Source organism: Aquarana catesbeiana, linkage group LG12, assembly GCF_042186555.1.
Source record: "Aquarana catesbeiana isolate 2022-GZ linkage group LG12, ASM4218655v1, whole genome shotgun sequence".
NCBI classification, from domain to species: domain Eukaryota; kingdom Metazoa; phylum Chordata; class Amphibia; order Anura; family Ranidae; genus Aquarana; species Aquarana catesbeiana.
The window spans coordinates 90618672-90633278 of NC_133335.1; the positions used below are offsets into that span (position 1 = coordinate 90618672).

Consider the following 14607-nt stretch of genomic DNA (forward strand, 5'->3'; position numbering starts at 1 on the left):
AAATAGATTGAAAACAGCAAGTAGCAATTATGTCATAGGAAAAAGGCTGCTCCATCCCTAATAGACTATTGGAAAGATAAAGCATCTCACAAAAGTGAGTACACCCCTCACATTTTTGTAAATATTTTATTATATCTTTTCATGGAACAACACTGAAGAAATGACACTTTGCTACAATGTAAAGTAGCGAGTGTACAGCTTGTATAACAGTGTCAATTTTCTGTCCCCTCAAAATAACTCAACACACAGCCATTAATGTCTACACCTTTGGCAACAAAAGTGAGTACACCCCTAAGTGAAAATGTCCAAATTGGGCCCAATTAGCCATTTTCCCACCCCGGTGTCATGTGACTCGTTAGTGTTACAAGGTCTCAGGAGTGAATGGGGAGCAGGTGTGTTAAATTTGGTGTTATTGCTCTCACTCTTTCATACTGGTTACTGGAAGTTCAACATGGCACCTCATGGCAAAGAACTCTCAGAGGATCTGAAAAAAAGAATTGTTGCTCTACATACAGATGGCCTAGGCCAGTGATGGCGAACCTTGGCACCCCAGATGTTTTGGAACTACATTTCCGATAATGCTCTTGCACTCTGCAGTGTAGTTGAGCATCATAGGAAATGTAGTTCCAAAACATCTGGGGTGCCAAGGTTCGCCATCACTGGCCTAGGCTATAAGAAGATTGCCAAGACCCTGAAACTGAGCTGCAGCATGGTGGCCAAGACCATACAGCGGTTTACCAGGACAGGTTCCACTCAGAACAGGCCTTTAAAGATGATGCACAAGAAATCCTGCAAACTTTTTGCTGAGGACAAGCAGACTAAGGACATGGATTACTGGAACCATGTCTTGTGGTCTGATGAGACCAAGATAAACTTATTTGGTTCCGATGGCGTCAAGCGTGTGTGGCGGCAACCAGGTGAGGAGTACAAAGACAAGTGTGTCTTGCCTACAGTCAAGCATGGTGGTGGGAGTGTCATGGTCTGGTGCTGCATGAGTGCTGCCAGCACTGGAGAGCTACAGTTCATTGGAAATACTGAAGCAGAGCATGAGCCCCCCCCCTTCAGAGACTGGGCCGCAGGGCAGTATTCCAACATAACAAACCCAAACACACCTCCAAGACGACCTCTGCCTTGCAAAAGTAGCTGAGGGTAAAGGTGATGGACCGGCCAAGCATGTCTCCAGACCTAAAGCCTATTGAGCATCTGTGGGGCATCCTCAAATGGAAGCTGGAGGAGTGCAAGGTCTCCAACATCCACCAGCTCTGTGATGTCATCATGGAGGAGTGGAAGAGGACTCCAGTGGCAACCTGTGAAGCTCTGGTGAACTCCATGCCAAAGAGGGTTAAGGCAGTGCTGGAAAATAATGGTGGCCACACAACATATTGACACTTTGGGCCCAATTTGGACATTTTCACTTAGGGGTGTACTCATGTTTAGACATTAATGGCTGTGTGAATTATTTTGAGGGGACAGCAAATTTACACTGTTATTCATGCTGTACACTCACTACTTTACATTGTAGCAAAGTGTCATTTCTTCAGTGTTGTCACATGAAAAGATATAATAAAATATTTACAAAAATATGAGGGGTGTACTCACTTTTGTGAAATACTGTATGAGTGTGTATGTGAGATTATATGTGTGTGGGTGTGTATGTATGTAAGTTTATGAGTGTGTATGTTAATTTTAATCCTGAACCCTAATCCTGTATGATCATAACAGCTTTTTTAGGACTTGTTCAAAATGGCAGCAAGGAGTACCTCTCCTCTGAAAAGCTATTTATGCTCTGTTCCTTTTTCAGAGGCATTTAACAGACAGTGAGGAGACAATATATCACCTCTTTGCCGCCTGTTTTAACCCCTTAAAGTGATGTTAAAGGCTAGTTTTGTTTTTTTTTTTTAAATTAACAAACCTGTCCATACTTGCCTGTTTTGTGCAGTGGTTTTGCACAGAGCAGCCCCGATCCTAATCCTTTCGGGTTCCCCGCCGGCACTCCTGGCTCCTCCTCTTCAGCCAGTGCCCCCAGTAACAAGCCACTTGCTCTGGGGGCACTGGTGCATGCTCGGTCCCGAGCCCCACTCTATGCATCCATAAGACACATACAGCTGCAGCTCCTCATTGGCTCACTGCCTGTGATTGATAGTAGCAAGAGCCAATGGCTCCCGCTGCTGTCTCAGCTAATGAGGAATGAGAGACCCGGGAGAAACTCAGCTCTCTTGCACATCGCTGGTTCAAGAGAGTGAGTATTAGGCTGGACTCGGGGGCCGCTGCACACAGAAGATTTTTTTTACCTTCATGCATAGAATGCGTGGAGGTAAAAAAACCTTGAGCCTTTAAAACCATTTTAAAGTGGTTGTAAACCTCAGACATAAAATATGAACAAAAAAAGCATATCCCTTTTGTAGTGTGTACTTGTCTCAATCCAGAGGACTAAGTGTCACTTTTGTCTGCTGCCTCATTTCTATACTAACAGCATGAGTCACTTCTGACAAGTCTTCCTGACACCAAGAGAAAAATGGTGACACGGGAGGGAACTCCAGCTGATTGACAGCCTCAGCTCTGTGCCTGTAGATAAACAAGTACAACTTATGTAGGATGATTTGGTTCATCTCTGTGTATCACCTGAGACCAGTCACTTTACTGGGTATTTGTAAGGGATTACAATCCCTTTAAATGCAGCACCACTGTGCCGCACCCGCATGCAATGCATATGGCTTTGGGGCGGTAGCAGCGTGGCCTCGTTAACCTGAATGAGTCGCATTCGCCAAGCCCACCAAATGTGACATGGGTATAATTGCTGAAATATATAGCAGCTAAAGAGGTGCAAGAGAAAAGCAAATTACATTTCATGGATAGAGTGCATATAACATATTTATTTCAATGCTACACTTATGTCCTTTGCAATTTTTCAAACAGACTTTGCAAGACAACCCTTCTGCTCAGTCAACTGAAGAGACCATGGATGAGACTCCAGTGGTAACAAGCACCCAAACTATGGCGTCCTCTACTTCTGCCACCAGTGAACAGAGGTCGGTTGTGTCTCAAGAAATGGAGAACATATCAGAGCCAGGTATGCATATGGGGAGCATGAAAATGCCATCCCATTTACAGTCCTATAATGGATTTCTATTGTAAGTGATATTTCAAATCTGCCCTCACTTCACTTTTCTTGCCATTTGTACTGAGCCTGTTGGTTACTAAACATCTGCAATGCGTTTCGGTACGAATACAAATTCGTCCAAATTTTTGATTATTCGGAGATTTGGATGTATCTGCATCTCCAATTGAAATAGTAACGAATAGTAATGAATTTAGTTGAAATTAGTTTTGTTTATTTGTTTTCTAACGAATTTTCAGAACGGTCAGAATTCGGATTAGTCGAAAAATTATCAATTTGAATTCTGTGTGAAGAATAGCTTGGTGGTTAAGCAGCGTGCCGGGAAGCTGGCCACCACGTCCTTAAAGCGGTAGTAAACCGCTGAGAAAAAAAAATTGCATGAAAATGGCAAAATGTGCTAGTATGCATAGCATACTAGCACATTATGAAATGCTTACCTTAGAACGAAGCCCCTGCAGCGAAGGCCAGTCACTGCTGGGGGGGGCTGACATGTTCCCCCGTCGTTTCTTCTGGGTTTGCGGGTTCCGGCGCTGTGAGTAGCCGGAGCCACGATGACGTCACTCCCCCGCATGCGCATGGAAGCCCTCCTTTCTCTCAAGAAGCTCTGAAGCCCCCCCCCCAATCTATATCAGGTCCTTCAGGTGTGGTATGAATTCTAAGGGGAATTTTTTATTTTATTTTAAATGACATGGGGTCACACACCCCCCCCCCCCCAGGGATTAGTGAGTCACCCACCCCAAAGCACCCCCACCATAGCGCTATACAAGTCACTCATTCATTCATTCACCATGTTGAGGCATGTGGCCTGTTATGGTTCAGGAGGGGGGGTGGGCGTTCGCTTGAGCCCCCCTTTCCTGGCCTGCTGGGTTGCGTGCTCGCATAAGGGTCTGGTATGGATTTTGGGGGGAGCCATTTAAAAAAAAAATTGCCATGGGGGTTCCTCCTAGAATCCATGCCAGACCCGAGGGGCCTGGTAGTATGCATTGGGGGGGGAGGGACACACCCAATGCTGTTTTTTTTTTTTTTTCTCAGAATTTTCTAATGCTGGCATTGTTTTGTTTACATTTCAGCTGTCAGTGGTTTCTCGGCAGTAAATCCTGATGGGTTTTACTTCCTTCCTTTGCCCCTGCAAACTAAAAGCGTAATGTGCTAGTATGCTTACACATTATGTGACACTTTCATACAAACGATGCCCACCCTGTCCCCGCTGCAGGCCACATCCATGTTCACCCCTCTTTCTTCCGGGGCCACGGACTCCGGCTCTGTGACTGGCCAGAGCCGCGTGACGTCACTCCCGCGCATGCTCCCAGGAGCCGCCAGTCACGGAACTCTTCACAGCGCATGCACAGATGACATGATCAGCGCAAAACACAGTAAATATCTCCTAAATGGCGCACGTTTAGGAGATATTTACAGTACCTATAGGTAAGCCTTATCCTAGGCTTACCTATAGGTACAACCTTCACAGAAAGGTTTAGAACCTCTTTAACAACCAGCTATTCTTCTCACAGAATTTGAATTGGCCGATCATTTTTCGACCAATACGAGTTCAAATTGTTCCAAAAATATGGAATTCATTCGAAAATGAATAAAATAAATGGAATTTAACGAAAACTTAACTAAACTAAATGAATTCCGAAACCAAACTAAACTGATTTCTAAACAGATTGTTACTAATTTGATCGGAAACAAAACAAAATTTTCCATTCTGCACATGTCTATTGGTTACCCATAAAAAAGTGGGGGTGGAAAGGAGAGTCTTCTTGTTAGTTATAATGAGTTTAACATTAATTTGACCTTATTTATCAATTTTTGGGGCCGATCCACTAAGTGTTAAATAATGGCAAATAAAATGCAGTGAAATACCGCATGTGGTAAATCGGATGTGAAAGTTCAATTCACTAAGAATTTACCGTTAAATATCAAATATGCTATTTGTTCGATTTAGCAGTAATTACCACGTTATTTAATCTACTGCAATGAGCTGGTTGCTAAGGAGTGGACCGGGATTTGTCAAAAAACAGCCTGGGGTTCGCTGGTTGCTAAGCAAGGGGCGGGAAGCCGGCCACCACGTCCTTAACAACCAATGACTCATCAGCTGTCAGTGGCTATCCTGCTAACAGCTGATTGTAAAAAAAAAAAAAACCCAGACAATTAAAAAGGATGAGAAAAAAACAGTGTGGGCCGCCCCCCCCCCCCCCCCCCCCCAGTCCATACCAGGCCCTTCGGGTCTGGTATGGATTTTAAAGGGAACCCCACACCAAAAAAAAAAAACAAATAAAAAACATGCCCCCCCCCCCCCAAGGCCACATGCCCTCAACAGGCAGTTTTTTGTTTTTTTTTTGGTTTTTTGTTTTTTTTTTTTTTTGTTTGTTTTTTTTTTACAAATACCGCCAGCTAAACCCTTGTGGTAATTATCGCATGCTTTTTAACACTCTGGTCTGTTTGTGAATTGGACGTAAGAGCTTTTTATGTGGTATATACCGGCACATTTTTTTTTTTTTATTCCCGTAAATACTGCAAAATATATGTACAGTCAGGTCCATAAATATTGGGACATCAACACAATTCTAATCTTTTTGGCTCTATACACCACCACAATGGATTTGAAATGAAATGAACAAGATGTGCTTTAACTGCAGAGTTCATTTCAAGTGTGCTATTTGCATTTGGAATCTGTTGCTGTCAACTCTCAATATAAGATCCAAAGAGCTGTCACTATCAGTGAAGTAAGCCTTCATTAGGCTGAAAAAACAAAACAAACCCATCAGAGAGATAGCAAAAACATTAGGTGTGGCCAAATCAACTGTTTGGAACATCCTTAAAAAGAAAGAACGCACCGGTGAGCTCAGCAACACCAAAAGACCCGGAAGACCACGGAAAACAACTGTGGTGGATGAACGAAGAATTCTTTCCCTGGTGAAGAAAGCACCCTTCACAACAGTTGGCCAGATCAAGAACACTCTCCAGGAGGTAGGTGTATGTGTGTCAAAGTCAACAATCAAGAGAAGACTTCACCAGAGTGAATACAGAGGGTTCACCACAAGATCAACATCTAAAAAAGCCTTCACAGTTCTGGAACAACATCTTATGTACAGAAGAGACCAAGATCAACTTGTACCAGAGTGATGGGAAGAGAAGAGTATGTAGAAGGAAAGGAACTGCTCATGATCCAAAGCATACCACCTCATCAGTGAAGCATGGTGGTGGTAGTGTCATGGCGTGGGCATGTATGGCTGCCAATGGTTCTCTTGTATTTATTGATGATGTGACTGCTGACAAAAGCAGCAGGATGAATTCTGAAGTGTTTCGGGCAATATTATCTGCTCATATTCAGCAAAATGCTTCAGAACTCATTGGACGGCGCTTCACAGTGCAGATGGACAATGACCCGAAGCATACTACGAAAGCAACCAAAGAGTTTTTTAAGGGAAAGAAGTGGAATGTTATGCAATGGCCACGTAAATCCCATGACCTGAATCCGATTGAGCATGCTGAAGACAAGGAAGGGAAAATGCCCCAAGAACAAGCAGGAACTGAAGACAGTTGCAGTAGACGCCTGGCAGAGCATCACCAGGGATGAAACCCAGCGTCTGGTGATGTCTATGTGTTCCAGACTTCAGGCTGTAATTGACTGCAAAGGATTTGCAACCAAGTATTAAAAAGTGAAAGTGTGATGGACGATTGTTAATCTGTCCCATTACTTTTGGTCCCTTAAAAGGTGGGAGGCACATATACAAACTGTTGTAATTGTCCCAATATTTATGGACCTGACTATATAACACATATAGATAGAGATATATAGATATATATATATATATATATATATATATATATATATATATATATATATATATATATATATATATATATATATATATATATATATATATAGAGAGAGAGAGATATAGATATAGATATAGTGCAACGGATCATCGCCGAATGCCATTGCTAATGTGACAAAACACCTCTGTTTTTCAGATCAGAGGTGTTCTGTCACATTATCAACCATGTAAGGTCAGCAGGTTTGCTGTTGCTTTTAAAATCTAACATCTAAACAGTCCGTCAGATCTACAAATACTGTATTTATGCATATAAGCTCGGTTTTGTGTTGAAAATCGCTTTTAAATCTAAAACTCCGGTGGGTGTAACAAGATTTGTGTGTTTTTTTTTTTTTGTTTGTTTTTTTGCTGATCCGAAAATGATCCGATCCGTGACTCTGATCCGAGGATCGATCCGATCCGTGAGTTTTTTGATCCGTTGCACCCCTAATATATATATATATATATATATATATATATATATATATATATATATATATATATATATATATATATATATATATATATATATACACACACAGTGGGAACAGAAAGTATTCAGACCCCCTTAAATTTTTCACTCTGTTATATTGCAGCCATTTAAGTTCATTTTTTTTCCTCATTAATGTACACACAGCACCCCATATTGCCAGAAAAACACAGAATTGTTGACATTTTTGCAGATTTATTAAAAAAGAAAAACTGAAATATCACATGGTCCTAGGTATTCAGACCCTTTGCTCAGTATTTAGTAGAAGCACCCTTTTGATCTAATACAGCCATGAGTCTTTTTGGGAAAGATGCAGCAAGTTTTTCACACCTGGATTTGGGGATCCTCTGCCATTCCTCCTTGCAGATCCTCTCCAGTTCTGTCAGGTTGGATGGTTAATGTTGGTGGACAGCCATTTTTAGGTGTCTCCAGAGATGCTCAATTGGGTTTAAGTCAGGGCTGTGGCTGGGCCATTCAAGAACAGTCACCGAGTTGTTGTGAAGCCACTCCTTCGTTATTTTAGCTGTGTGCTTAAGGTCATTGTCTTGTTGGAAGGTAAAACTTCGGCCCAGTCTGAGGTCTTGAGCACTCTGGAGAAGGTTTTCGTCCAGGATATCCCTGTACTTGGCCGCATTCATCTTTCCCTCGAATGCAACCAGTCGTCCTGTCCCTGCAGCTGAAAAACACCCCCACAGCATGATGCTGCCACCACCATGCTTCACTTTTGGGACTGTATTGGACAGGTGATGAGCAGTGCCTGGTTTTCTCCACACATACCACTTAGAATTAAAGCCAAAAAGTTCTATCTTGGTCTCATCAGACCAGAGAATCTTATTTCTCACCATCTTGGAGTCCTTCAGGTGTTTTTTAGCAAACTCCATGCAGGCTTTCATGTGTCTTGCACTGAGGAGAGGCTTCCGTCGGGCCACTCTGCCATAAAGCCCCAACTGGTGGAGGGCTGCAGTGATGGTTGACTTTCTACAACTTTCTCCCTTCTCCCGACTGCATCTCTGGAGCTCAACCACAGTGATCTTTGGGTTCTTCTTTACCTCTCTCACCAAGGTGTCTTGCCACAATTCTGTCTCTGAGCTCTTCAGGCAGTTCCTTTGACCTCATGATTCTCATTTGCTCTGACATGCACTGTGAGATGTAAGGTCTTATATAGACAGGTGTGTGTGGCTTTCCTAATCAAGTCCAATCAGTATAATCAAACACAGCTAGACTCAAATGAAGGTGTAGAGCCATCTCAAGGATGATCAGAAGTAATGGACAGCACCTGAATTAAATATGAGTGTCACAGCAAAGGGTCTGAATACTTAGGACCATGTGATATTTCAGTTTTTCTTTTTTAATAAATCTGCAAAAATGTCAACAATTCTGTGTTTTTCTGGCAATATGGGGTGCTGTGTGTACATTAACCACTTCAATATCAGGCACTTAGGCACCTTCCCGCCCAGGCCAATTTTCAGCTTTCAGCGCTGTCGCAATTTGAATGACAATTGCGCGGTCATGCTACACTGTACCCAAACAAATTTTTTTATCATTTTGTTCCCACAAATAGAGCTTTCTTTTGGTGGTATTTGATCACCTCTGTAGTTTTTCTTTGTTTGTTAAAATTTTTTGTAAATAAGTATGTTTTCTTCTTCAATGATGGGCACTGATATGGCTGCACTGACGGGCACTGATACGGCGGCACTGATGGGCACCGATGAGGTGGCACCAATGAGGTGGCACTGATGATGGGCACTGATAAGCGGCACTGATAGGTGGCACTGATGGGCACTAATAGGCGGCACTGATGGGCACTCGTAGGTGGCATTGATTGGCACATATGTGTGGAACTGATGGGTACTTATGGGTGGCACTGATGGGCACTGATAAGTTGGCACTGATGGGCACAGATGGGCACTGACAGGTGGCACCGATGGGCAATGACAGGTGGCACTGAACACACTGGTGGCACTGATAAAACATATTGGGGGCATTGCTGGGCAGATCTGGAACATAATGGTGCCAATCAGTGCCCATTTGTGAGCACTGATTGGCACAGATTGGGCACATGTGGATGGCCATGGGGTACATACCTGGCCATCCACATGTTGCCCCTTCCCTGGTGGTCCTAGTGGTGATCCCTGGTGGTTCAGTGTGGTGATCTGAGGGGGGGCTGCACTGATAAACAATCAGCGCAGACCCCCCCTGTCAGGAGAGCCGCCGATCGGCTCTCCTTTACTCGCGTCTGTCAGACGCGAGTGAGGAAAAGCTGATCAACGGCTCTTCCTATTGACAGCGTGATCAGCCGTGATTGGACACGGCTGATCACGTGGTAAAGAGCCTCTGCCAGAGGCTCTTTACCAAGATCGGTGGAGCGGTGTGTCAGGCTGACACACCGCTCCACCGATCGCCGCGATGCGCGTCCCCCTGCTGGACGTCATATGACGCCCAGTCACGATAACTGAACCACCGCCCGGCCGTCATCTATGGGCTGGGCGGGAAGTGGTTAATGAGGAAAAAAAATGAACTTAAATGATTTTGGCAAATGGCTGCAATAAAACAAAGAGTGAAACATGTAAGGGGGTCTGAATACTTTCCGTCCCCACTGTGTGTGTGTATATATATATATATATTACACACACACAATATATATATATATATATATATATATATATATATATATATATATATATATATATATATATATAATACACAATTATAATAATATAATTTTGCAATATTTACGGGAATTTTTTTTTTTTTTTTCCCAGGTGACACAGGAGTTGTGACTTCCTCCCCATATGCTTCTCTGCATCCGTTCAGACAGTACTTGGATGATGGTGAAGATGAGCAGGAACAAGAACCTATTGACCCTCAGAAGGAAAACAATTCCACTGATGAAGATGAAGATGAAGAATTGGTGGTTTTGGATCCGAATCATGTAAGAATCTTAGATAACTTCCACAACCAGAGCAAACAAACCGCTAGAAATATAAAATATACAGTTCATCTAGCAATCAATATTACATGTAATCACTTTGACCCTGGGTTCACACTGATGCGATGCGGGAACCAGCGCAAATACATCGCCAGTTCCTGCATCGCTTCTCTCCCGCAGGCAGTTCACACTGCCTTGTGCGAACTGCTGCGAGTGTCTAATGACACCCCCAGTTTAGCTTAGATCGCAGTGCGAACTGTGAACTCGCACAGGAATCGGATCGCATAGGTGAGAACACCCATGCGATACGATTCTAGTGTGGGGAAAAACTGGTCCCTGCACTATTTTCTGTGCGAATCCAATGCGAGTTTATCCATACAACTGTATGGCTGCACTCGCCTTGCTCAGAGATCGCATTTGATCGGCACCTGCAGTGCTGGTTGCGAATCACATTCTATCTCTGAGCTTGCGCTAGTGTGAACCCGGGCTCTCAAGATCCTTTTACAAAAAACATTTACAGATCGGCCTTGTTCAGACATGCGTTGGCACCCGTACTGCATGCAGGAGGTGTTTGTTTTGGCATCTGCATTCACCCCCAGCTGTGTGCAGGCAGCCTATGGAAATGGATGCAACTGCTGCACAGCGGGTGCAAATTTGACAGTCATTCAAGAGCAGGTACACGGCCATGATCACAGACCTTGTGCATTCCAGGCCATGCACCTGCTCCTTCCAAGCTGTTGGATTTTGACATGCGGGTATGTCCGTTCAGCCGCTGCATCTGCATCCACTTCCATAGGCTGTTTGCATGCAGCTGGGTGCAGACGCCAAGACAAACACCTCCTTCATGCAGTATGGGTGCCAGCGCCTGTCTGAGGCCACATAGGGTATGTAAATATGGGAATTAGGAGAGTTCCTGGGCTATACCAATACTGTTAATTAGTTTCATTGCATATTGCAGGCGTATGTCTTCTAAGTAATGTGCTTTGGTAAATGCAGGTTTTGTTTTATTTTGGCTTTTATTTACTGTGCTTATGCACACAGCAAACACAATGCTTGTAAGTTCTTGGAACCTTATGAGCAGTATCAGCAGATTTGAATTTGAACGAAACAGAAATCCACTGCATTTGAACTTCCTCTTTCACTGCATACTATTGAGCAATATGGTAATTAAAGCTGTAACAAATAAAACTAGAGCAGAATGTTGTTCTTAGCAAATATTCAGATACGTTTTTTCCCCTTAGTGTGATACAAAACACACACCGTTTAACCACTTGCTTACAGGGCACTTAAACCCCCCTCCTATCCAGACCAATTTTCAGCTTTCGGCGCTGACGCACTTTGAATGACAATTGCGTGGTCATACAACACTGTACCCAAATGAAATTTTTATCATTTTTTCACCACAAATAGAGCTTTCTTTTGGTGGTATTTGATCACCTCTGCGGTTTTTACTTTTTATTAAAAAAATGTAAAAAACTGATTTTTTTTTTTAAAAAAAAGTTTATTTTTTTATATTTTGTTTTAAAAAATTTTAAACGGGTAATTTTTCTCCTTCATTGATGTACGCTGATGAGGCGGCAGTGATGGGCACTGATAGGCGGCAGTGATGGGCACTGATGGGTGGCAGTGATGGGCAGCACTGGCAGGTGGCACTGATTGGCACTACAGGTGGGCATTGATAGGTGGTACTTGTGGGCATTGATAGGTGGCACTTGTGGGCACTATTAGGTGGCACTTTTATTGGGCACTGATGAGGCAGATGTGCCTCTTCCACTTGGGGACCGATGTCCCTCACATCCGATCCGGTGATCGGCTTTTTTTTCTACTCGCGCTGTCAGCGTGAGTAAAAAAAAAAAAACGATTACCGATCTTTTGTTTACATCATGTGATCAGCTGTCATTGGCTGACAGCTGATCACATGGTAAGGGGCCGGGACCGGCCCCTTACACAGATCGGTGATCAGCCGAGTCTCAGTGACCCTGCAGGGAGCGTGCACGGGGAGGACGTCATATGACGGCCTCCCGGGAATGTAGGTCCGCGCTGTAGCCGTCATTCGGCTATAGCGCGGATGCCAGGTAGTTAAATTACATTCTCCCTTCTATTTCTGTATGTGGATGATGGCACTGTAATTATTTTAATTAAAAAAAAACATCCAAGTACTTTTTTCCTAATTGATATACAGCTGTCACGTGATCCACCTCTTTCCCAGCCTGTCTGCAGGTAAACATAAGCTGGAGGAGCTTTTAGTCCTCTGCTGTTGGTCATATGTTCAAAATAGAAAAAAACAGCCTTCGCAATACAGAATAAAAATAAATAATATCAATAAACTGTTTACATTGTCATACAAATATATATTTGAAATTGAATCTTTATTATTTTTTTGGCAAAAACATGGTGTGGGTGGATTTCACAGGCTATGTCACGCTCCTCCAGCCTGTATCTTAAAATAACAAGGAGGTGAAGCCTCCATCAGTCTACATGTCCCCCATTGTGTATAGCTGGTTAGTGGATATGGAGGAGGGAGGGAGTGGACTGTCATTTACCACTGTGTATACACCCACATATGCGACTCTATAGCCACATAGGCTGCTCATATGTGTAGGAAGGAAATGCTCAGCATAGAAACTCACTGAAAACTGAGATTTTGTAGAGTTGTCACTAGACGCACAGAACGAAAAAATTATATGTTTTTTCGATTTGTTATTTACATATATTTGTTTAGTTAGTTAAATTTGTTTAATTTGTTTTCGGAATTTTTTTCTTTTATTCAAATTTTAATCGATTCAAATGTTTCGAATTGCATTCAAATTGAATTCCATTCGAAATCAAATTTATTCTATTTGAAATTCACATCTTGGAAAACTGTTATATTGTTATATTCCTTCTATTTTATTCTATTCTATGTTATTTCTTTCTTTTCTATTCTGTTTTATTCTTTTCTATTCTATTCAAATTTATTCCATTCTAAATTTGAATTTCGAAAAATGGTTATATTCTTTCTATTCTATTTTTTCTATTCCATTCTATTTTATTTTCTATTCTATTTAAATTTATTTTATTCATATTTTTTGATATGATTATATTCTTTTAATTTATATTCTATTCTATTCAAATTTATTCTATTTGAAATTCAAATTTCAGAAGATTGTTATATTCATTCTATTCTATTTTTTTTTTATATTCTATTCTTTTATTTTCTATTATAATCCTTTTCTATTCAATTCCAAATGTATTTTATTCAAATTTGGGAAATTGTTATATTCTTATTTTCTATTCTATTTTAAATTCAAATTTATGAAGATGGTTATATTCATTCTATTCTATTTTTTATTCTATTCATTTTTTTCCTATTCTAAAGCTTTTTCAATTTGATTAGAAAACTATTAGAATTTGAATTTCGTCCGAAAGTTTGATTCGTTATTTCGGATTTGTTTAACCGCTTAAGGACTGCCCGCCGCAGTTTTACTGCGTCAGGTTGGCTCCCCTGCGCGAATCGCCCGGAATTGTATGTCGGCTCGTGCAGGTGCACGCCGGCGGTGGTGCGCTCTTGCACCCGCTGCAAGCCGCGGGAGCGTCCCACAAATACCAAAAGAAAGCTGTATTTGTGGGAAAAAAAGGACGTCAATTGTGTTTGGGTAAAGCATTGCAATTGTCAGTTAAAGCAATGCAGTGCCGTATTGCAAAAAATGGCCTGGTCATTAAGGGGTGAAATTCTTACGGTCCTTAAGTGGTTAAATTCGTTACTATTGAAATTCGGATACATCTGAATTTCCATATAACAAAAACATTTGTCCAAATTTCAATTTGGAACAAAACGAACCACACATGTCTAGTTGCCACCACAGCTGCAAAATCCCTAGCTGAAATGGGAACATGCACAGAAGGGGGAGATAGAGAGCAGCAGGATCAACCAGGTTTTTTGCAGAATACAGAAAACAAATCTCATAGTGACAGAGTGAGTATGAACAGTGTTTATTACTATTATTTTTGATGTGGGTTTCACAATAGAGACTGGTAGATTTCACAATAGAGACTGGTAGAGAAAGGCAGGCCTACTTGACTGCATCTAGTTGCATCCAGCTGGAAAGAAAATAGCCCTGGAACAAGAAAAGTTTGGGATATTCAATCATTTTTAATTGGGATACACATACAGCATGCAATCGAAGAATAGCCAACAAAGTAACAAATATATGAGAGGTGGAACTCAGAAAGACTTCACGCAATGGTGACATGCAACAGTCAAAATATA

General features: G+C 42.0%; 1 protein-coding gene across 1 annotated transcript in view; it reads left to right on the top strand.

The window, feature by feature from the left end:
• The window catches only part of CCDC40 (coiled-coil domain 40 molecular ruler complex subunit), a 176271-nt gene that overhangs the window by 30964 nt on the left and 130700 nt on the right, over positions 1-14607 (top strand). Inside the window, exons 3-4 of the mRNA XM_073608199.1 lie at positions 2917-3070; positions 10192-10361. Of these exons, the coding sequence (XP_073464300.1) occupies positions 2917-3070; positions 10192-10361 (324 nt within the window). The remainder of the gene's footprint in view (positions 1-2916; positions 3071-10191; positions 10362-14607) is intronic.